This window comes from Thalassophryne amazonica, chromosome 14 (assembly GCF_902500255.1).
Source record: "Thalassophryne amazonica chromosome 14, fThaAma1.1, whole genome shotgun sequence".
In the NCBI taxonomy this organism is placed as follows: Eukaryota; Metazoa; Chordata; class Actinopteri; order Batrachoidiformes; family Batrachoididae; genus Thalassophryne; species Thalassophryne amazonica.
Window position 1 is genome coordinate 61,656,123 of NC_047116.1, and position 25,012 is coordinate 61,681,134.

The following is a 25,012-nucleotide window of genomic DNA, read 5'->3' on the forward strand; positions in this document are numbered from 1 at the left end:
GATTCACCTGGCTCTGCTGATGGAAGGAAAGAACTGGTTGTCTGCCTGGGTGGCTGCCATCCAAGACCCAAAGGCAGTTCCATGGTGTGGTGAATGGTACATGTGTTGCTTTTGATAAAACGTCCAGAAAAATGTATCAAAACATGGGTCTTACAAAATATTTCAAGCTTCCTATCATTAATTTGTTGTACAGATAAAAAAAGATTTGGTATGATCCCCAGTAACACATTCTGTCCATTGTTTCTTTCCAGTTTTATGTTCCTTTTATGTTATATATTTCGTCCTGTATTTGACAACATAGGAGGCGTCATATTCATTCTCATGGCTGATAAATTATCCTGTTAGCTGCTGCAAACATGGGGGTATCAATAGGTGGAGCACAAGGACGATCACATACGTGCCCAGTGTTCAGCATGTGAAAAACTACATGCAAATTCAAATGTAGCAGTTCCTAATTTTCTAGCATCCATCCACTAACCATCTAGTGACAAACTTGTGTGTGGGATATCACATAGAACAAAGTTGATTTTTCAATGGATCTGGTGCTTTAGTAAAAAGAAAAGCCATCTAATCACTTCATCCTCATGATTGGCTCTTTTAATTTGGTGAGTTACAAGGTGACAGCATTTATTTTTTATTTATTTATTTGATTTATTTATTGGGCATCACACAGACTGCATCCGAGAAATTGCAGAAGAGGTGGACATCAGCTCTTCCACAATTTCTCAGATAGTCTCACGAATGAAAAGCCACCAAAAGCCGTCTGAATCTTCCGAATGGTGGAAGAGGTGAGCATCATTTTTCAGAGTCCAGCATGTCCTATGAGGCTTCAACACGGAGGCGCTTTTGCTCCGTCAGCAGCTTCGTGCCGAAGCCATCGGCATGAATTTTGCTGCAACTCTTTTCATGGCCAAACCTTCTGTCACAGTGGAATGTGCCGAAAAAGTGCTGATGTCCCACATCACCACAGCGTTCACTTTGGAAATGATATGGTCATTTCAGCATGTTGATGGCCGACCAGAGCACGGCTCACTCTCCACCGTTGTGCGGCCATCTTTAAACCGGTTGAAACGCTCCTTAATCTGTGTGATGCCCATAGGATCGTCACCGAAAGCTGTCTGAACAATCCGAATGGTTTCCACCTGGCTGTCGCCCAGTTTCTGTCAAAATTTGGCACAGTCACGCTGCTCCAATCGTTCCGCCATTTTCCTTGCAAAGAAAATCCGACGAGAGACTACACCCATCCTCACACAAAGGCTTCTTACAAGCAAATGACGCAATCGGCAGGCGTGAAAAAATTCACACATGCGCATGAAGGTTCAAGGTTGGCTCATGCAAGCACACGTGATTCAAATCCATCAGGTTTTTGAAAAAAATAAAAAGGTCAGATACTTTTCTAACAGACCTCGTATTGTTTCTGCATAGGAAGAATTCAGGTTGGTATATACTGCTGTAAAAGTGATCATAAGTAAAGAATTGTAAAACTTCAAATATTTGTGTTGTGAATTATCAGAGTATTGCAATTATAACAGAGCATCAAAATTGTGACAAAAAAGCAAAAATAGAAGGATACAGGAAGAGGAAAGAACATTTTTCAATACCATAGAAGATTTTTAAAAACTAAACGACTGAAGAAAGTGAGGAGGACAAGGGTCAGAGGTCAGGTTTCAGTAACAGAGGAAGCTTGTCCTTGTTTGGAAGTCATGCATGGAAGCTCCCTCCTGGTTCCTTTATGTTTTTCTCTTTGTCCTCCTTTGCAGTGGACAGTCTGGTTCATATGAAACACACAACATAATAAAACGTTGTTTGCCATACATCTGTTTGTCTGAACGTATGAATAATGCCATCACAGGTCCTTAGCGAGACAGATCTTTTATATCTGATTGTAGTGTGTGTTGTCTATCGTTACCTAGCAGACACGGGTCGTAGGGCAATGTTGCGGGGGTGAGCTGTGAGGTCAAACTCTCTCCTGTCGGCCTCCAACATCAGATTTTGAATGGTGTTCAACAGAATGGCTTCGCACATGTCAGTAAATTCTGCTGCCCACTCGCTTCCATCAATCTTTGTCTTCTGAGGGGAGGAGGTGAGACAAGGTCTGGAGTCTCTCTCTGGGTCTTGTATCCCGGCAGGGGGCAGAGAGCTGGAAGAGGTGTTTTGAGGTCTTTGAGACGTCACTGACTGGAGGCATCTGAGGAAGACAGGAACACAAACATCATTGCTTCACAAACATGATGATGATCAAAGTGTATTTTTATTATTATTTTTAAATCCAGTTTGTTCAAAGTGTGCTTACCTGGAGTGTTTGTCACGCTCCTTGAAGAAGTCTGTAAAGTTCTCCAGTGGTCCGTGGGAGTGTGCCGTAACCAACAGGTGCAGCAGAGCAGGTTGGGGAGGTTCAGGACGTTTCCATACATTGGCTAATTCTCTCTGTGCCCTCCGCTTGACTCTTGGACAAACAGCTTCTAGTGTATTACACCTACTACTGGAACCAATGGGAGGAAGAGTCTGGAGGGAGAGGATTCAAATTTAAAGTGGTTTCTACAGTTTTCTTACTTTTATTGTTGGCTTGTTGCAAGGATTATTCAGACATTCTCCGTCGAAACCAGATTTCATGGCTTTGTATGAACATCTACTAGGTTAGCTATGTTTGTAATGGTCAAACCATCAACAGTAATCTGGTAATTAAGTGACAGTAATGTGTCACTTAATTTGACATTCTGATACTTGGTTTAACTTCAGTAGATCCTCTTCACCACATCTACATGCCTGAATGGACTGAGTTTCAGCCACGTGATTGGTTGATTTGGTATTTGCTTTATAGAGCACGTGAACAGGCGTACCTAATGAAGTGGCACTCGGTACATGGGGCATTGTTAAAAGTTCACACTTCAGTGAGGACCACAGAGGTCATCTCTGCAGTTCTGAGCTGTCATTACAACAATACACAGGACAGGTAATGCATTCACATAAGAAGTGCTCCACTGAAATTGAGTCCATTAAAAAGTTAACACATACCCGTAATAATTGTTGTGTTCTGCCTGTGTTTTATCTGTTAGTCATGTTGTTTTCTGTGTTTGCACACTTTAACCTTTTTTGAGTTCCACCTCAGTTGTTAGTCTTTTGTTCTTTGGTTTGTGGATTTTTTTTACCTTGTGATTCCCCTTTTAGTTTGTTTGTTTTCTACTCGCGCCCAGGGTTCCTTGAGGTTTGTGACACTGTGTTTGGCAGTTTCTGTGTGTGTTTGTAGACATGTCTTTGTCACTCGGTCTCCCCCACAGCTGCTGTACATCTCCAATCACACCACCTGTTGCTCATCTGTTCGTTTGTGTCACTATGTAGTACAGCACTGTTTCCCTTTCTGTTTACCAGATTATTCATTGACACCTCCGGTTAGTTGGCTTTTCATGACACCTCTGTTGAATTTGCCTTTTGTCTGACCCCCGGTTGTTTTGCTGCCTTCTATTGCCTACATTTTTGTTTGAGTTATACACCTTTACTCCTGTGCTCATTTGGACTACTCATGGATGCTTAGGAGAAAAAAAAAGACAGCAATGTGATTCATCGATAATATTCAAGACACCAAAAGTTACCGAACACTGTAGGTGTTACAATAGTTTAACAAGTTTTTTGTTAAACTATTGTATAACAACACAATAGTTTACAAATATAGCTAAATCTTGATGAAAACTTTATTTAGTTTGTTTTTGATTGGGCTCAAAGACTAGACAATTAAAAATCTGTTCTGCTGGGGGACTTCAACGCACACGTGGGCAATGACAGAGACACCTGGAGAGGTGTGATTGGGAGGAACGGCCTCCCTGATCTAAACCCGAATGGTCGTTTGTTATTGGACTACTGTGCTAGTCACGGACTGTCCATAACGAACACCATGTCTGAACATAAGGATGCTCATAAGTGTACATGGTACCAGAGCACCCTAGGCTGAAGATCGATGTTCAATTTTTTTGATCGTATCATCTGATTCGAGGCCGCATGTTCTGGACACTCAGGTGAAGAGAGGGACAGAGCTGTGATCTGATCACCATCTGGTGGTGAGTTGGATCAGAGGGTGTGGGAGGACTTTGGACAGACCTGGTAAGTCCAAACGGATAGTGGGGGTGAACTGGGAACGTCTGGAGGAACCCACTGTCCGACAGATCTTCAACTCACACCTCCGGCAGAGCTTCTCTAGCATCCCTGTGGAGGTTGGGAGCATTGAGCCAGAATGGGCAATGTTCAAAGCTTCCATTGCTGAAGCTGCAGGGGGGAGCTGTGGCCGATAGTCGAACCTCTGATTGAAGAGGAACAATGTGGGTTCCATCCTGGTCGTGGAACAACCGACCAGCTCTTTACTCTCACAAGGATCCTGAAGGATGCCTGGGAGTATGCCCACCCAGTCTACATGTGTTTTGTGGACTTGGAGAAGGCATATGATCTGGTACCCAGGGAGGTGCTGCGGGGGTATGGAGTGAGGGGGTCCCTTCTCAGGGCCATCAAATCTCTGTACTCACAAAGCGAGAGCTGTGTTCAGGTGCTCGGGAGTAAGTCGGACCCGTTTCCTGTAGAGGTTGGCCTCCGCCAGGGCTGCGCCTTGTCACCAATCCTGTTTGTGATATTCATGGACAGGATATTGAGGCATAATCGGGGGGAGGATGGTTTCTGGTTTGGTGGGCTCAGGGTCTCATCACTGCTTTTTACAGATGATATGGTCCTGTTGGCTTCATCGGCTGGTGACCTCCAACACTCAGTGGATCGGTTCGCAGCCGAGTGTGAAGTGGCTGGGATGAAGCTCAGCACCTCTAAATCTGAGGCCATGGTTCTCAGCAGGAAACCGATGGATTGCTTAGGGAATACGGCCTTGCCCCAAGTGAAGGAGTTCAAGTACCTCAGGGTCTTGTTCACGAGTGAGGGGACAATGGAGCATGAGATTGGCCAGAGAATTGGCGCAGCAGGGGCGGTATTGCATTCACTCTACTGTACTGTTATGACGAAAAGGGAGCTGACCCAAAAGGCGAAGCTCTTGATCTACTGGTCAATCTTCGTTCCTACTCTCACCTATGGTCATGAGTGTTGGGTCATGACCGAAAGAACTATATCACGGGTACCAGTGGCCGAAATGGGCTTCCTCAGGAGGGTGGCTGGTGTCTCCCTTAGAGATAGGGTGAGAAGTTCTGTCATCCGTGGGGAGCTCGGAGTAGAGTCGCTGCTCCTTCGCGCTGAAAGGAGCCAGCTGAGGTAGTTCGGGCATCTGGTAAGGATGCCTCCTGGGCGCTTCCCAAGGGAGGTGTTCCAGGCACGTCCATCTGGGAGGAGACCTCACTATTACTAACCTTACTCCTACCCCCAACCCTAACCTTAACCATAACCTAATCCTACTCCTTCCCCTCACCCTAACCATAACCACCCCAACCCCCCTGCTTCACTTTTAATTTCGTGTAGCCATCACGGAATGAATTAGAATGAATTCGTTCTGCAGTGACAAAAATGAGGCGCGTTTCGTCACAATATCAGGAACCAATAGATTAATGTATATTTCATGCTGCTGAATCACGACTTGCCGTGAGACTGGGTTGTATCATAATACTGAAGCAGCTCGATTACTATTATTTATTCAATAATGCACAATAAAATGTTAAATTTGTTTAAATTATCCATCTCAGTCTGAGCCCAAACACCTCTAAGAATCTGAACCTGAAATATTTGTTTTCGATTTTATAAAGAAATTTATTTATTGATTTTCTTTTTCAACAGGGGTTTACCCCCCCCCCCCCCCCCCCCCCACCATGTGTAATTTATTTCACGTTTTTCAATACAAGAGGCTACATAGGAACTATTTAAACTTGTATCAAAGATTTCATTGATTTGGCAGGCAATTTAACAGTTTAACAACCAAAAAAAAGACATGGCCACATACTAAAATGCGTGGTGAATGGTGCCATTGGTGGTAACAAACTTCAATGATCACCGTGTTTTACTCCCTAAGCATTACATTTATCATACAACAATACCAAAATATCACAGAATTTACTTGTTTAAATGATATCAGCGTTAAATTATTGCCATACCTGTATTTATCTTGCGTAATATTGGAAATAAATGATGAGAAACTGACGAGGTAGAAAATTTGTTGTATGATGCTATGAGATTTGGCGCGGGAAGGAAATTGTCTGCAACATCGAGACGTTGCGCATTTACTACCTTCACAAGTGCGTACGGTGAAAAACGATTCTGCGTGGAGAGTCATTGTCACCCCTCGCTCACACTGCCTCCGGTGTAACCGTTGTGGGTTATGGATGCGGGCCCCGCAGAGAATCCAAGTCATGAAAAAGATACAAACCTCTCTCAGTGGCCACGGAGCTCTGCGGCTGCGGTTACTGAGACCCTGCGGATTTTTTCACAAGAAGTCTATCCTTGCGGGCTGCCAGAGTGCTCCGCATCAAAATGTTTCCATGCCCGTTAGTGTAGAAATGTTCGAGCAGTCTCTGGACCTGTTGCCGGAGTTGGCCTCAGCTCCACACAGCAGACAGGGGGGCGGTGTGAGTGGCCCACTGCGGTCTGCAGACTCGGTAAGTGCATCGGAGGCAGTGAGAGCAAGGCCTCATTTTTTGACCAATGAAAATGCGCATTGAACTGTTGTCTGTATACCAAAATGGTGGCCTCCTTCTCCGGGAAAACAAACCACTTTATGATGATCGATTTCAAAGGAATTTGGGTATTTTACGGCAAAATATTAGGTCGTTGATTTGAAGAAAAAAAAAATTCTATTCTGCCATTTCTTTCAGACGGCAAGAATTTACAAAAAGACGGAAAACCGTCCAAAGATGGCGAATAAGCATCCCTGACTACTTTTGTTTGTGGGACTAGACTTTGGAACTGGTAAATAAATTACTTTTGTTCCCCCTTATATCCTGTGTGGTTAGTGCCTGCATGTTTGGGTTCACTCTGTAATTGCTCATACACCAGATAATAATATATCCAAGCTGTCTATGTACAGGTTTTTTATTAATCTGCTGTGGAACACTGGCACAGTACTACACCTTGAGTAGTTGAGCGGTAATATTTGGATTAGGATCTCACATGGCTATATGCTGTACTGATACTGTAGAAGCACATCCATTGAAAATTCTGGTAGTTACCTTGTATTTCCTGAGTGGGGGTCCTTTTGAGATTGAAGGTGCTTCAGACTCCTGTAACAAGACCAACAAATGAATAAGCATACTGTTATTTTACAGTATAGTTGCCCATTTATTTCTTATGTCAAACCTTGTCTATCAGAATCTTTTGGCATGGAAGCTTTTTGTCCGTGATGATGAATTCATCCTGCTGTCTCTTCTTCTCTTCCTCCCATTGCAGTAACTCATTATTGTAATGAGTCAGTAATGCCTCCTGGGTAATCTGGAGGAGAAGGAACCACAGGATTTAGTGAATATTTAACACATTTTGTACAAATCTTTTTTTTACAAGTCTGCAGATTTGTTGTAAATGTTTACTGAACTGAAAGCTATGGAAACAAAATATCCAGGTGCACATGTGACCCATATAGAATTGCATTTTTTAAACAATTGCTCTAAATAAGAATGGCGCATATGTGGCTGCATGTAGCCACTTCCAGAAAAAAAATGCCCCACCCAACATCTTGTTTCAGAGCAGACCTTTTCTGCACGGCCACTTCAAGTACTTTTAAGTTGAAAATGCTTGAACTTTTCAGACAGACATTGTGATGCCACTGCAGAACCTTTTCAGGTAACCGAGAAGGCAGGTTTATTTTTGCTGATTTGTTACTCAAAGTCTATAACAAGAGATACAAAAATAAAACAAAATAAAAACTCATCTGTGATAGCCATTTGGACAGATGCTTGGTTCTTGTTTTGGGTGAGTACTTTTTATCACTGTACATTGTATTCTAGTCCTTATTGTTGTCATAGAAAAATGCCACACATAGGCCTTTTCTTTTTTTTTCTACTGAAATGTTACAACTGATAGGAAGGAGCATTTTTGGACACTCTCTCAGCACTTTTCCACCAGAAAAATAATTAATAAAAATGCTTTATGGACACAGGGGCCTCAGGCTATCATTGTTTGGTAACTCGTGAGTCTTTCTTCATCCTCATGATAACCCCTACAGTACATGCACTATCACTCCTGTGGTACCTGACAGATGAGATCCAGCTGATAAACAGTGGGGCAGTGACAAGCAGTGAAGGTTAGGAAACAAAGAGAAGTCTCCTTTGGACACAGTCTACCTCGATCTGGACGGACCTCCACCACCTGATCCAACACACGTACACAAACACACACATACCAGGACCACAGTGAGAGTTAAAGCATTTCTATCTTCTTTTTTTAAACATTTTGTCTACATACAGTGTTCTAGCTAGAACCATTTTAGTGCTGGGTAAATTACGCGATCGCGGCTCGTGGCCGAGGGTGCAGGGGCCCCTGGCATGGGTCAAGGGGGCAGAGCCCCCTGAAGCTATAAGGCTTTATACCTCTAAAATGTTATTGGCAAACTCTGTTAATCAATTTTGAGTGGTTTTAGATACAATGAAAGCAAGAATACAACAAAAAAGACATTTATGTTGTAACATTTGTAATACCAAAGTTATTTTTAAAATGTTTTTGTCAAAGTCTAAGTTAATAAAATAATGTTAAAACATTTAAAAAATATATATATATTTGATGGGCATATAGCATTTGCTCTCTTCTTCTTTCATCCAGTGAAGCAGGCAGAGTTTTTCTGTCATGACAGTTTTTTTCCATGTTTGTTTGAGTGGGATTGCATTACTTAAAAAACAAACAAAAAAACAAAAACAAAAAACAATATAACCACTAATAGTCTTGTTTGAACAAGAGCTGAACTGATTTGTTCATCCCCCTATCATCCCCTCTCTCTCGTGCGTGCTTTCTCCTGCGCTTTCACTGTCAATGCAGTTTTCCACCGATCTGTTTGGAAACGAGAGCCTTTAAACTGTAAAATAAACCGTAAACTTCTGATTGTGTCAGCATCTACATACACTGACACTCTCGATTGTTTTAAAGTAGACCTGCATTGAAATAAATGTGGTCAGATTTCGGAAAGAAATAGCTGATATGTATTTATAAGACCCTTATGAATGCAGTAAAGTAAATCTGTAAGCCCAAATTTGTAATTCAGCGGAGAAATCTTCATTTAAAAATGACAAATTTGCAGCTAAAATTTAGCCCTCCACGAAAACAGTTTGTACATCCGGATCATTTCCATGACGTCGGGGACAAGACGACGCGCTTGCGCCTTCAGTCCGATCCCCCATTGAAATTGATTTTATCTGTTAGTAATGTTACTGTTATACACATCCTGGTTTCAACATCCAAAAGTAAGCTGCAATGAATGTGAGATACAGCTCTGCATGCTCAGATCAGTGGCGGCATTGACAGCGGGCGACGTTCTTCCCCGACGCCGCTCTCACTGCCTCCGATGCACTTATCGAGTGCATGCGCTCGGTAAATGCCGCTGCGGGCCACTCACACCCCCGTGTCTGCTGTGCAGCCGCAGACAAGGCTCTGTCTACTGAATGGAGGTGCAGCCAACTTGGCACAAGTCCAGAGACTACGCTCGCCGTTTTGATGCGGAGCGCCCGGTGACAAGGACAGACTTCTTGTGGCAAAATCCGCAGCGCCGCACATCTCGGTAATCAGAGCCGCAGAGCTCCATGGCCGCTGAGAGAGGTTTATATCTTTTTAATGACTTGGATTCTTTGCGGGTCCCGCCTCCGTACCCCGCAACGGTAACACCGGAGGCGAAAGACAGTAGATTTTCAATGCGACACCACTCAATCAAACGGGCGTATGAAAAAGTCCCACAAAATAATTTTCAAGCACAAATAAAAGAAATGTGTACTCACCAAACGTGCCGCAAGACAATATGAAGTTTTTAAAAAGTCGATCCTTCCGTATAGGACAAGAAAAAGGTGCACATGCAAACTGACGTAAATCCTCAAATTACAGTTGGCGCGCGCAATGCATGCTGGGATAAAGTCTTCTCCCTGATGTCTCAGCAGCGTCCCGGATATGATGACAGTTTTGCGGAGGGCTAAATTGTATCTGTAAATTTGTCATTTTTAAATGAAGATTTCTCCGTTGAATGACAGATCCTGGCTTGCAGATTTACTTCACTACATTCAGAAGGATCTTATGTGTAAATATAAGTCATTTTTTGGTACAAAGATCAGACTGCATTTATTTCAATGCAGGTCTACTTTAATGAAACATTTTAATGGAGTTTTTTCCTTTAAGTCAGAGTGGAGAGAGAGGCAGTGTCCTTGCGCTGAGCTGCTTTCAGCGAACTCTAAAAGCAGCTGACTACTGATCTCTCTGCTGTTTGCGGCAGAGATATGATGAAAATGAGAAATATCTTTCTTATTTCTTTAATTATGTGGTTGAAATTGCAAAATAAAACAAAAGTAAGACACTATAAGCTTGAAATACGATCAAATTGGTACATTTTTCAGCAATATATCAGTTCATATTTTGGAAAATCCGTGCTGGGTTGGTGTGGAAATTTGCAGTGCTGGGTGGTATCGCCCAGCGCCGCCCACTGTAGTTAGAACACATTCTGCATATATCACTCTAGTATGAATTACAGCTTTCCTATCTTAAATTCTGAACAGAGATGTGGTCTAACCTGGTCCCTTGTATAGTTTAAACATTTGCTTGTAATTTAAAATACTATGCACATGTTCACTGGTGTCTACCTGTTTGTATTGTTGGGACAGCGTCCATTTATACAGAACAGTTTCAGTGGGGGAAACATTGGTGAGGAAGAAGGCTCTTGAAGATCGTGAGCCCACTGGGATGTCACCAAAAGACATACAGTCCTCGGACATGAACACCAGCTACGTACAACAACAAAAATGTTCAGTTATACCAAGCATTCAGAGACTTCATAGTCTGCCCCAAGTCATCTCTCCCCATACATGTGGTGGCAAATATTGCAAACACAGTTGCAATGATGAAAAATTATTATTGAATTGATCACAACCCATTTAACAAAGTAAATAAAGTACATAAATACTTGTTTATAAACAGACGTACACATAATGTTTGTATATATTACAAAATTTCACTATATTTTCTATTTTCTGTGCATGCTAGATCATCATCCATTGCCTTTCTAGGTTCAAGGTTACTAAGAAAAATACAGCCCATGACTCTTAAAGTTAAAAACTTACATTCTAAAGAAAAAAATAACCATAGTAGTGAGAATTAAGGAAACCTGGCAACACAGTTAATCTCAAGCATTTCCCTATCATAGTGAAACATGAACTGCTGTCTCAATGAGAAAAAAGTGATGTAACAATTTGCATAGATTTTTTTTTTAGGTTATTTCAACTTTAACTTAAGTTAAAATAACTTTTAAAAAATCTATGCAAATTGTTTCATCAAATTTTTTTGTTGAGACGGCAGTTCCTTTTTTAGAGTGTACATATTACATTTTAATCAAACACTGTGTTAAGCCTGTTGTTGTATGGCTGGGGGTGCCTGGCTGTCTTCTGTTTCTGTCTTTTGTTTTTCCTTCCAGGTGGCACGCGTTTAGGACTGAGTGGCTGTGTGGCTGAGTTATCAGGACCTCACCCTGATCACCTGAGGCTGATCATGTGCAGCTCGTCAGGACTCACAGCTGTGGTGCATCTATATGGATTGGAGCATGGTGGCATTTAAGTCTGGAGTACACAGTGTGTATTTGCCAGAGACTCGACCTTGTGACCAGACGGGTGAGATCGTCGTCTTGAGAGCCATCTCATCATCATGGATGCAGAGACCGTCCAGGTTTGATGCTATGGTCTGTGAAAGAGGAGGGGGTGAGGTCTCACGCTCGTCAGCACACTTCCTGAGGTACGTTAGGTTTTGTGACTAACATTAGTACAGTCAGTAAATGTGGTGTCCCTCACACCTTATTATATTGAGCTGTTATGTTAGTCGTTTAATCAGCTTCCACTGCAGTTGAGAATGTGAACTGGGTGTTCCATGCCTGCAGGGTGGGAAGCTGATTAGTGATTAAGCCAGGAAGTGTTTGCTGTTTATGTACACCTTTGAGTGGTCTCTCTGTGTGTGGAGTGTGGACTCACATGATGGTTTCTTCTTTCACAGACTTGGTTTGTCGCGGCCACCTGGGGGGTGTCGGCGGGGTCCTTGGGTCCGAACTATTTCTGGCTCCGGACCGTTTGTGCTGCCTGGAGCGCACCGTATTACCACCTCACCAGACCGCGCACTCATTTGTTGTATTTATCACATCACTGTTATGTTATTAAATTCAGTTATCCTTTGTACCGTGCTCTGCTTAATTCATACTGGGTCCTTCAAACGCTGGTCGGTTCTCCGTCCTGCGTCCGACACATAACAGTAGTCTCTGGCCACATCACGGACCCAGCGGTAGCAGAGGCGGTACCGCGCCGGTAAGGCGGCAGCAGACGTTCAGAAGTTATCCGGATCAGTTGCGGGTGCTCTCCGCCCGGATGGTGCGTGTCTGAGAACCCGTTATTGAATACTGATTTGAGCTCTCTTGCAGCCGTTTTCCTGTGTTGTTGCCTTATCCGTGGGTCGTGGTGGAGTGTGAATAGCGACGGCTTCGCGTAACACTCCAACCGGATAAGAGGTTAAATGGGAGCTGCATGAGTGGGTCTGTAATGGGTGAACGCGCACGGCGGAGCTCTGTGACACGGGTCGCTGTGCTTCCTGTTGTTACAGTTGTAGCCCCGTTTCCCCGGGTAAAGATAGCTACTGCGTCTGTTGTGTCAGCTCCGGCGTAATTTAGTTGAAGCACATTTTGGTTTTCTTACACACAGCTGCGCACAGGAAAAGCAGCATGAGTTGTTTTTCTCTGTTACCAAAGGGGTTTTTATTTTTAGCACTTTGGCTCCCTCTGTTGGTGACTGAGACACATTACCGTTAATGCTCTTAAGGTGGAACAGGTGTGTTCCATTTGTTTGAGCTTAACGGTATAAGTCACTGATTAGTTTTGTGTTGGTTCATTTTTTGTGGGTGTTTTTTGAGTTGGTTTTTGGGTGAGATTTTTTTACACTATTAGTGTTCTGGGGTCGTGCCCTTGCAGGCTGTCTGGAGCATCAAAAGGACCCAGTTAACTTTATGTTAGTCTGTTAGTCTTTCTTTTTATTTCTTTTGGTTTCACCTCCCAGAGTTGATGGGACGGTCCTCTGGGGGGTGATGGGGGGGGGGGGGGTAATTGGGTTGTTTTTTCTTTTTTCTTTTTTTTTGTTTTTGTTGTGCCCTCTCTTCTCCTCTGGCTCCAGCCGTGTGTGCCGTACGTGTCGGCGTTGCTGGAGTGGTGCAGTTTGGTTGTGCTGGGCGTTTCCCAGGTAACCTCTGCACCCGGGAGGGGGGTTTGGGGTATTTTTTTTTTTTATTCCCTCTCTTCTCCTCTGGCTCCAGCCGTGTGAGCCGTAGGTTGTTGGCGTTGCTGGAGTGGTGCAGTTTGGTTATGCTGGGCGTTTCCCAGGTAACCTCTGCACCTGGGAGGGGGGTGGGGTTCGGGGTGTTGTTGTTTTTTTTGTTGATTCCCTGTTCCACCTCCGGCTTCAGCGCGCCTTTGAGCCGTCTGCCATTGGCGTGACTGAGGTTTGGGGCAGTGGAATATACCCGCAGCTGGTGGCTGGTTTGGAAGTCGGAGGGGTGGCGCCGTTTTGTGCCATCTGCCATTACCGCTGTTCCACTCCTCCCGGTTGACTTCTGGGGTATAGTCATGGTTGGCGACGCTGGACGTGCTTCCAGTTTCCACTGCACCGAGGGGGTGGGGTTGGGGTTGTTTTGTTTGTATGTTTTTTTTTTTCCTTTTGTTTTTCCCCCCCAGTTTCCGCCCTCAGGGTGTGACTGTGGTGTCCTCTGGGGGGGAAAGGGCTGTGGGTCCATCTAGCCATAGACGGCCGGGGCTGGGTCCGTTGGTCATGAGGGGGGGGCGTCTCCTGGGGTTTGATGGAACGGTCCTCTGGGAGGCGCTGGGAGTCCCCGTGGGTGACTTTGGATCCCAGAGGGACCTTGGCTGTGGTTATTACTCCTGGAGCTGGCGGGATGTCCTCTGGGGGGTGTTGGTCCCTACATGTCGTCGTTGGGTGTTAGCGATTTTTATTTGTAAGCTTAAGTTTGGGTTGTTTTTCTTTTCTCCTCTTCCCGGAGTTTGATGGGACGGTCCTCTGGGGAGGGGGGGGGGTGGTTTGGTTGTTTGTGTTTGTCTTTTTTGTTTTGTGACTAATCAGACTTTAAACATGGTTGGACAAAGGCTGACCGCACAGGTTCAAGAACTCCTGGCCACACCTGTGCAAATTGACTGACAGAAACAGAGGCAAAGATGCAGTCAGAGGAGAAGACGTCAACCGTTCTGTTAGATGAAGATTCTGTTGGAAGATGAATGCAGATACGGTTTCCAGCCATGGTCCCTGGAGGGGGGTGTTTCTCCTGGGCCAGGTTTGTGTGGTCGCTGGGAGGCTTCCCGTGAGGGTGGGGTGCTGTTGTATGGCTGGGGGTGCCTGGCTGTCTTCTGTTTCTGTCTTTTGTTTTTCCTTCCAGGTGGCACGCGTTTAGGACTGAGTGGCTGTGTGGCTGAGTTATCAGGACCTCACCCTGATCACCTGAGGCTGATCATGTGCAGCTCGTCAGGACTCACAGCTGTGGTGCATCTATATGGATTGGAGCATGGTGGCATTTAAGTCTGGAGTACACAGTGTGTATTTGCCAGAGACTCGACCTTGTGACCAGACGGGTGAGATCGTCGTCTTGAGAGCCATCTCATCATCATGGATGCAGAGACCGTCCAGGTTTGATGCTATGGTCTGTGAAAGAGGAGGGGGTGAGGTCTCACGCTCGTCAGCACACTTCCTGAGGTACATTAGGTTTTGTGACTAACATTAGTACAGTCAGTAAATGTGGTGTCCCTCACACCTTATTATATTGAGCTGTTATGTTAGTCGTTTAATCAGCTTCCACTGCAGTTGAGAATGTGAACTGGGTGTTCCATGCCTGCAGGGTGGGAAGCTGATTAGTGATTAAGCCAGGAAGTGTTTGCTGTTTATGTACACCTTTGAGTGGTCTCTCTGTGTGTGGAGTGTGGACTCACATGATGGTTTCTTCTTTCACAGACTTGGTTTGTCGCGGCCACCTGGGGGGTGTTGGCGGGGTCCTTGGGTCCGAACTATTTCTGGCTCCGGACCGTTTGTGCTGCCTGGAGCGCACCGTATTACCACCTCACCAGACCGCGCACTCATTTGTTGTATTTATCACATCACTGTTATGTTATTAAATTCAGTTATCCTTTGTACCGTGCTCTGCTTATTTCATACTGGGTCCTTCAAACGCTGGTCGGTTCTCCGTCCTGCGTCCGACACATAACACCTGTTGGAATGTCTACTTCCATATACAGTTATTTAAGAAGAATAGTTACAATATAGATTTAATTTTTTTTTTTTTAATTAAAATGAATCCCTCTGTAAATAAAGGACTAATTGGCACCTTTAAGACAAAAGTTTAATTAGTAGTTTTGATGTCATCCTTCAAAGCCTATATAAAGTGAAATCTTGATCCAGAATACGGATCCAGATCACCTTCGAAATTCAGTGGAGTCTTCCATGCCCTAATATCTATCTATGGTGCAAATTTGGTGAAAATCCGTGAAATACTTTTGATGTAATCCTTAAAAGTCTATAAAGTGAAACCTGAGCCAAAATCTAGATCAAGATCACCTCCAAAATTTAATGGAGTCTTCCATGGCCTAATATGTATCTGTGGTGCAAAGTTGTTGAGAATCCGTGAAGTAATATAGTGCAGTCAGTGGCTGAGTTCACTGAGCTCCAGGAAAAAACAAAAAAAAGAGATTCTTCATGCCTTTTAACACAAATTTATACTTATCTCCCCTTTATTGGCTCATTTAAACCATGGGATTTGTGATCCATTGTACCCCTAGTCTGTATGGTCCCCATCCTTAGCTTGAGTGTACCCATTCTAAGCTTGAGTGTTTTTAATCAAGGTGCATGTAAACTTGTTTCTGCAGTTGTACTTTGCTTCCATCAGTGTATTCAATGAGGTCTTACCTGTCCTGGGAAAGACGTCCTCTGGATACAGGGTGCAGACAGCTTAGTATCACTGATATTACATATGTCTGACAACCCGCATCCCTCAAACCTCACCAGCATGGAGTCCCCACCCACAGTATGGATAGGAATGTTCATCTGGAAAAACACAAAATAAAGACACACACACACACACAAAACCTCACTAATGGACAATTTGTGACATAATATTCTATCACTGGCTCTTATAATATGCTCCCTGCTGCTTTTGAGCTTGATCAAAGTGATGGCAAAACAGAAAATTGTTCAATGATGACAGTCTAGTGCCTTAAGTAAAAACCAACAATATCAGTTAAACTAACTGTTTGTTTGTTTGTTTTTTTGGGTTTTTTTTTTTTTTTTTTTGAAGAAAACAAACATAGTATCAAGTCAAAACATTAGATTGTAATTTTTATTTTGTGCATTTTTTCCCCCAGAACAGAACAAAATGTACAAAACCGTGACCAGCTTCTCTGCAAAAAATGGACAAATGAATGAAAAGAAAGAATTAATGAATTTTTTAAAAAGTAGAGGGATTTTAAAAAAGTGCAAAATTACGAACGTAATCCACTGAGTATAGGAATCATACAAATGAAAGTTAATCTGAACTCTGAGTTGGTAATGGTTTGAAGTAATTGATGAAAGGATTTCAGTTGTGAAAAACTCTGGAACAAACTTTAATAGTTAAAGACATCTTTTCTACATGAAGAAATGACAGAAGATCCTTAAGCCATAAAAAAATTAGGTGGAGGGTTGGGTGAATTCCAGAGGTGTAGGATAAGACGTCTCTCCAAAAGGGAAGTAAAAGCAAGTATTTCATACTGCAAGGAGGGCATCTTGAGGGGAACAGATGGAACCTCAAATATAGCAATGACAGGGTCCAACTGTATCTGAGTACCCTTAGATAAAGTCAAAAAGAAATCACTCCAAAATTTATAAAGTCTGGGCCAAAAGAAAAACATGTGACTCAAATTGCAAGGAGAGAACTCAGAAGAAGTTTATTGCCATTGCCAATGAACAGGATTCACAGACTAGGAATTTGCTTTGGTATGATGGTGCAACATTAAACAAAGAGCAATATAAAATGCTAAGATGGGGAGGTGATGGTCTAGTGGCTAAGGTGTTGGGCTTGAGTCCAGAAGATCATGGGTTCAAATCCCCACCTGACTGGAAAATCACTAAGGGCCCTTGGGCAAGGCCTTTAATCCCCTATTGCTCCCGGTGTGTAGTGAGCGCCTTGTATGGCAGCACCCTGACATCGGGGTGAATGTGAGGCATAATTGTAAAGAGCTTTGAGCGTCTGATTCAGATGGAAAAGCGCTATATAAATGCAGTCCATTTACCATTTACCATTTAAGATAAAATATGTGCTAAAATAAGATAAAATATGAAATAGAAATATGAAATATGAAAGGCTATGTACAATGACACAAACAGAACAACAGTGCAGTGGGAGGAGTGCAATTAAAAACCAGAGTACATTGTCTAAAGTGACCCGTGATAAAATGATAAAGTGACAGAGTTAAGGTTAAGGTGACTGAGTTATGAAGTGTTCATGAGTTTAACGGCAAAGGGGAAGAAACTGTTCTTATAGCGGGAGGTTCTGATCCGGATGGACCGTAACCTCCTGCCCGAGGGGAGTGGTTCGAATAAACCATGTGCAGAGTGAGAAGGGTCAGCTGTGATCCGACCTGCTCGGCCCAGAGTCCTGGAGACGTGCAGGTCATGGAGAGATGGAAGGCTACAGCCGATCACCTTCTCAGCAGAGGCCATAATGCGCTGCAGTCTGTGTCTGTCCCTGGCTGTGGCCCCGGAGTACCACACCGTCATGGAGGAGCAGAGGATGGACTCGATGATGGCCGTGTAGAACTGCACCATCAGCTGGACAGGCAGCTTGGCCTTCTTCAGCTGCCGCAGGAAGTACATCCTCTGCTGGGCCGGTTGACTCCCACTTGAGGTCCTGGGTGATGGTGGTGCCGAGGAAGCAGTGACAGTCCACAGTGGTGATGGGGCTGTTGGTGAGGGCGAGGGAGGGCGGGGGGTTGTGGCTTTCCTGAAGTCCACGATCATCTCCACTGTTTTCTGGGCGTTGAGCTCCAAGTTGTTGCTGCTGCACCAGGTCACCAGCCGGTCCACCTCCCTCCTGTAGGCAGACTCATCCCCATCCGAAATGAGTCCGATGAGGGTGGTGTCGTCCGCAAATTTGATGAGCTTTACAGAGTCGTGGCTGGAGGTGCAGCAGTTCGTGTACAGGGAGAAGAGCAGAGGGGAAAGGACACAGCCCTGTGGAGATCCTGTGCTGAGAGCCAGATCATCCTCCAGGATCATCTGAGACCAGTCACCCGGACAGCTGCTGCAGCAATTAGTTTGCAGAACCAAATAATTTCCACACAAACTGTCAGAAACCATCTCAGGGAAGCTCATCTGCATGCTCGTCATCCTCATTGGGGTCTCGCTATTATGGCACGGGACTGTTCACCTGGTTTGGGTTTGGGAATGGGAACCTGGTGGGCTCTGTACAGCAGTGGCTCTGTTGTGCTGTCTTGGTCTACTCTCTCCCTCCTCCCCTCCTGTGTCTTCCAGATGCCACATCATGCAGCTGATTGGTCTCACCTGTTCCTCATCAGCAGCACCTGTATTTATACCCTGACTTTTCCACTCATCAGACACCAGAAACTCAGTTTACCTGCAGGGTATCTTGGCTCCATTCATTTTCCTCTGTTCCTTTGACTCCTAGCCTGGACTACCTGTTCTACTGTCTTTCCTCAGGTCACTTGCCACCCGTCAGCTCCGTCGTGGCTGCCTTGACCTGTCCAACCATTTATGGTTCCTCATTACAAACTCTCTGGCTCTCTCTACATCCTGGACTGCAATCCAGCTCTGAGCTCCTGCCTCTGCTCTCCAGTGCCTGCTTATCACAGCCTGTTCTTTGCAATTTGAGTCCTAATTCTCACACTCTGGGTTGTCAACTGCAACAGGCTCTTCCACGAGAGCAAAAGCTTCAGTTAGCGGTTTCAAAACATTAGCCGTTGATGTCGAAGCCAGGTCATCCTCTGGAACACCAACAATATGGATATTATGATGTCAAGATCTGGACTCCAAATTCTCACATTTATCTTCCAACTTTGCTACTGGTTTGGTCAAATGTACCACTTTGGTTTGAAGGCTTACGATGTCATCTGTACAGGTAGACAGGAACTGCTCCATTTCAGCCATGGGTCCTTTTCGCCCCTTGAAGCTAAGCTGGATAGTGGAGACGTTGGAGTAGGGTAATCATATTTTGATTACCAAAAATCAGGGCACTTGGCCCAGCAATGAGATACGCAAATGATGCTCAAAGTTTACTCAAAGATGCAAAACAAGAGAACAGACCCTTTACTGTCACTGTACATATATACATACAAAGAAATTTGTCCTCTGCGTTTAATCCATCCTAATTACAGTTAAACACAATCCAACCACTAGGAGCAGTGGACAGCCACAGTCCGGCGCCTGGGGACCAACTCCAGATGTAGAGATGCTTCCTTGGCCAGGAAAGGCGCAGACCCTAAATAAGCATGTTTTTGATTGTGGGAGGAAACCGGAGTGCCCGGAGGAAACCCACACAGACACAGGGAGAACATGCAAACTCCACACAGAAAGGGCGGGAAGCGATCCCACGACCTTCTTGCTGTGAGGCACCAGTGCTAACAACCAAGCCACCATGCCGCTGAAAACCAGGACATTTTCATCACTTTCTAATAAAAACCCAGAACAGCCAGGACAGGACGAGAAAACAGGACATGTCACGGGAAAACAGGATGTTTGGTCACCCTAAGTTGGAGGACAATTTATTTTTGTAAGCAAGCAATTCATATGAAAGGTTGTCACTGAGGACAGCCTGAAGCTCTCTTTAAAATATAGTGGTGACATCTTCGCAGAGAGCAGAGAGGAGCTTGGTTTTAAGCGTGGCGACATTGATAGCAGGAGCGCGCTGAGCCTCATTAGCCAGGATGGTGAGCCACTGTGGGTGATAGGCCGCAAGTGTGTCTGAATGGTGTTTGCCTCCTTTATTAGACTTAACAGGGCATTGGAATGATCAGAACAGAAACTGGTAGATAATGAAATGCCTCAAAACTATGTTTACTCACTAAAATCAGCAAGAGTGCCAGGTAACAAAACAACACAACTCTGCAGAAGCTCACCACAAAGCTAACTACTCCATGCCTCTATTAGCCCTCAGATTTTTGGCTGAGTAATGTGGTAATAAGACAGGGTATGACACATTCCTTACTTGGTACATCTTAGCCTCCAAAGGAGAGAAGATCCATTCCAGTGTGGCAGTCCTCCCAGGTTGGACCTCGCCCTCTGGGTTGAGGCAGCATAACACTGGATGGTTAAAGTTGTCAGCCTGCAGCTGTATCATGGGAGTCATGTCCACTTTATAACGGACTGGAACTGCACCAGCATTGTATACTTCATACATCTGCAGGCCACACAACCATACAAACACATACATATGTATATACATATCTGAATTATGATGTTACAGAGCAGATTCTGGATTTTACTTCAGTAAAAAATGTGCTTCATTCCACTAAAGTTGGTCTTCACTAAATTAAATACACACCTGTCTGGGAGGACTTTCCCCAATGTTCACAGAGGTGAAGACATGCCGGCTGGAGACAGAGTGGAGATATGGTCTGTCTCTTTCCACTGTCACCCCCTGGAAGCTCAGCTGCACACATAAACATAATACACAGTTTAAAAAAGAAACAAAAAACAACTACAAAGAATTCACAAAACCTATTTGACCAGTATTAAATAGGTCATATTTTAAAATCTGTTTTTATCTAGCTTCTACATTTACATATTAGGGTTCCATGTTAATTGTTGCCAAACTCCCACAATACTGACAATGAGTGTAGAAAGGGTCTGCTGTGTGCAAAACCTATGTCTGAAATGGAAAAACATATCAGTTTCCATTTCAAGAAACAGGCACAAAAATGCATCATTTTTTCATTACCTCAAATTTTACTTACTTTTATTTAGGAGACTTTATCTCATTGTTATTGGGATACTTTAGGCTTCAAATTTAATATGTTTTTAAGACAACTGATGACTTTGAGTTTTCTATAAAAGCTGCTGAACATAAGCCCTCTAACATAAAGCTGCAGTATGATTTGCTGCCATACAGTGGTGAGGTTTGAGCAGCTGATCTGCTCTGTGTAAGCTTGATCCCGTCAGATTTCAAAAGCGAAGCAGTGTGGGGCCTGGTTGATACTTGGATGGGAGACCTCTTTGGCTGTGTGTTTCTCCAGGTGAAACTGGAGTCGCGTCAGGAAGGCCATCCGGTGTAAAACCTGTGCCAAATGCCAATGCGGATCTGGCTGTATCCCCTGTGGCAACCCCGAACAAAACGGGAGCAACTGAATGGACAACAACAAAAGTGGTGAGGTTGGACAATGCATTACGGTGCCAGTGCCACTGACTGAACAGTCGCCCCTAAAAATCGGTCCACCTTGCCTTCACTCCGCATGCACCATTAGCTGCGGTTCACCGATTATCACCTCATTTATGCTTAAAATGGCACTCCAGTCATCATCTATCTCAGTGACAGGTATCTGAAGCTTAAGCATTTCCACATAAATTCAGCATTATTTCATCATAAAAGACAGAGGAAGCGATCAGAGTGCCGCAGCTACACGAGCTACTAGCTTTGAAATGACCGCGCGTCGGTCATTTCAAAGCGTCACCAAGTTTCGCCTCGTTTCTGCTTAAAACTGACTTTAGAATGACTAAAGGTTTTACCTTGTTATGGATGGATGGATGGATAAGGTTTATTGTCATTGTCATTACACGAGTGCAACAACAACGAGATTACGTCCACACTCCAATTACCACAGATAAGATACAGCAATTAATCCACTTTACTTGTTTACTGTAATAATGGCACACATCAGAATTAAAGACAACACATATACATTTGACATTGTTTACGTGCACTAAACTTTGAAACAGTCCATTTTCCGAATTGAGGAGATGTGAGTGTGTGTGTGTGTGTGTGTATGTGTGTGTGTGGGGGGGGGGGGGAAGCTACAGCAGCTTAAACTGCAAAGCACCCCGGAGAGGGAAGAGAGTGGCTTGAGCGGGGGCCGAAATGGGGTGGTGGATGGGGGCAGGAGAGGGTGGAGGGGGGTGGGAGCATGCTTTCAGTCTCTGTTCATGTGTGAGTGGCAAATGAGTCAGTTTCTGTCCGTGTGTGCTGGAGTTGTAGAACATAAGAAAGAAGGCAGCCGAAAGGTTCACCAAGGCCGTAGAAATCTTCTGGAAGGAAAATAACGGGGGGTTTTGATCTTCAGAGGTTGATAAGCCTGCCATGTTTATGGTTGAGCAGTGAAAAACACCTTTACAGCTCACATGAACAACCAGATCCAATTATGAATATTCCCTGGTCTTCCTTTGCAAGGCATGCATTTGTTCCAAGATGTTATCCAATTTGCGTCTGAGTTCAAGGGTTAACACAGTCTGAGAATGTATTGCGCTGCCCAATTCATTAATCATGATGGACAGGTGAGGGGTCATGGTTCTGGTGGCAGCCATCTTGCCAATTCTCTGGTAGGTCAGGGCAGCACATAAACCAATAAGTACCAGTCCTCCTACAATAAAACCAAATATAAATAAATCCTTGACGTCCTCCACAGAGAATAGCACAAAGCATGTGACACGCCATGTCTCCCAGGAGTCAAGAACATAGCCCGCAGGGTAGGTTCCATCTGGCCATGCAGGGCCCCCCGTCCCTGATTTCCTTGTTGAAAAAATGGTGTCAATAGTGTTCAGAGACCAGCTGATCAATTCCATGGTTAATCCAATATAGTTTGAAGAATTCACAGTCTGCTGAAGTAGGGGATTGAAGGTTGGAGCAGAGATAGAGGAGAGAAGAGGCGATGCAACCGCCCTCGCTGGAGTCCCAAGCAATGTTATCTGATGGTTAATAATCCCATGAATCCATTTGATCACTTTGGGTGAAGAGACTCTGTCTCAGAGCTTCGAAATGAAGCATGCGCAGTGGAGGCAAGGCAGACCGTTCAGCCTGCAACACCGGTCCTAATTTTGTTTAATTTCACATTTCTGCATCTTTGTCAACAGGAATTCATGCTGCTATGCCTTCTCATTATAAATAATAGGTCATAACATGTTAGCCTGCAATAGCAACCAGTTGAAAATGTATGGGGGAGCAACCACTGATTCCTTTTGTGTGTGTGTGCTGTAATAAAGCAAAACCCAGAGTATGTCCCTTTTGGGCTACTGTATCAACCTGGCACTGGAACTGAAACATGGCAGCCTCTATGAGGTAACCTGCTTTCATATGGCTATGAAGACCTCCTTCTCATCTTATACAAACACACTGATTTCTCGCTGCAGGCAATAACACACTAATGAACAGATGGATGTGAATGTTATATTCCATTTGTACTAATAAATAACCCTAAATCCTGCACACTGTAGTTTTAATTAACTCCACTTCTTCATCTCTGAAACAGCTCCAATGTTTATGTAAAACAAGAGAATTGACAATGTATAAATAAGCATCGGTACAAGCCTCACTTACATTTTGTAACAGTACCGGCCTTTACTGCATTGTTTGTTTCCTTTTTAATCCTTTTTGTGTTTATTTTCTCTTAGTATTGACAAGATATCCATTCACTTTACACCTGCACCAGCGTACTCTCCGTTGTAGAGTGCTGCTTTAGTTCTGATCACCCTGTCTGTCTCTCTTTGACTGTGAGCGTGCATTTTCTCTTCCGTCTCTACACACCTGGACAGTGTTCTCATTTGCACACCTGTTTCGGGTTGTTTGGTTGGTCACACTTTATAAAACCTTGGGTTTCAGTTTGTCAGTTCGTCTGCTGTCAATCCCAAGTCTGTCCATTTTTTCCACTGTGTGCTCTTCGGCAAGATACATCACCTTCCTGCAGAGCCAAGATTTTCAACTTTTGTTCATCAATCTGCTGATAATAAATAATGTGTCTACAGCACTTCCACTGTGTGCTCAGTGCCAGCATTTTGATTCTGATCTTTGCCTTCCCTGGAACACATTCATCTGCAATTTTGCCTTACCAAAATTTCTCTGCTGTGAGAAAACTTAAACAGGACAGGAAGCCGATTGGTTCCCACAAAGCTGTGGCTGTGCAGGAAAAAATAAATAAACAGTGTACAGTTAGCAAACTTAATTTGTGACTCTGACATCTGCCTAACGTCATGCCTTAAAAATGTTACATTCAGCCAAAGACGCAATGACAAAAAAGTAATTTTAAAACTCAGCTCTCTCTGTTCCTGGACAGTAGTTGCAGACATCTAACCTAATCCACTACACGCACAACATCTAATGTACTTCACACCTGTATTTGAATTCCACTGCCTTCTTCTGACCAGCCAACAAAGTACCAGCGCGTGGATACACACTGAAGAGACAGGTGTACGGCACCTGTCAATTAACAACAACAACAAAAAAGTAAATAAAGACTGTGTTATGCCTTTGTTAAACAGTGTTAAACTGCCTTTTGTGTTAAATTGAACCTAGAAGGCCACATTCAGATTTATAAAGAATTTCAGCGTTTCAGTCACGCTGTAACATGTGAAATCCATAAAATTGTTTCATGATGTCGACTACAATATGATATGACTTACCTTCGTCTTGTGCAGCTCAGTGCTGCTGAACTCTCCTGTCTCTGTGGAGTAGTCCAACTCTATCTGCCGGTCACCTGGAAACAAAAATGCCCTGGGTGAAAGGAGAGGGATACAAAAATGATAGCTTAAAACAGATGTATGCAGTTAGAAGAAAGGTACATATTCAGCTCTTGCACAAGTCTAAACCCACAGTCTCCATCAGTGCAAAATGTGTAAAATGTGTATGCAATGTATCATAGAAGTAGAGAGAT

The 25,012-nt window shown here is 43.9% G+C and overlaps 1 protein-coding gene across 1 annotated transcript in view; it reads right to left on the reverse strand.

The window, feature by feature from the left end:
• Positions 1–1,596: 1,596 nt before the first annotated feature.
• The window catches only part of cfap65 (cilia and flagella associated protein 65), a 106,644-nt gene continuing 83,228 nt past the window's right edge, over positions 1,597–25,012 (reverse strand). The window contains exons 22-34 of the mRNA XM_034186548.1: positions 24,762–24,852; positions 24,473–24,558; positions 24,192–24,258; positions 20,701–20,808; positions 20,365–20,556; positions 16,074–16,211; positions 10,731–10,871; positions 8,152–8,268; positions 7,264–7,395; positions 7,137–7,187; positions 2,294–2,505; positions 1,910–2,188; positions 1,597–1,768 (exon numbers count right to left, since the gene is read on the reverse strand). Coding sequence (XP_034042439.1) covers positions 1,702–1,768; positions 1,910–2,188; positions 2,294–2,505; positions 7,137–7,187; positions 7,264–7,395; positions 8,152–8,268; positions 10,731–10,871; positions 16,074–16,211; positions 20,365–20,556; positions 20,701–20,808; positions 24,192–24,258; positions 24,473–24,558; positions 24,762–24,852 — 1,681 coding nt within the window. The 3' untranslated portion in view covers positions 1,597–1,701. The remainder of the gene's footprint in view (positions 1,769–1,909; positions 2,189–2,293; positions 2,506–7,136; positions 7,188–7,263; positions 7,396–8,151; positions 8,269–10,730; positions 10,872–16,073; positions 16,212–20,364; positions 20,557–20,700; positions 20,809–24,191; positions 24,259–24,472; positions 24,559–24,761; positions 24,853–25,012) is intronic.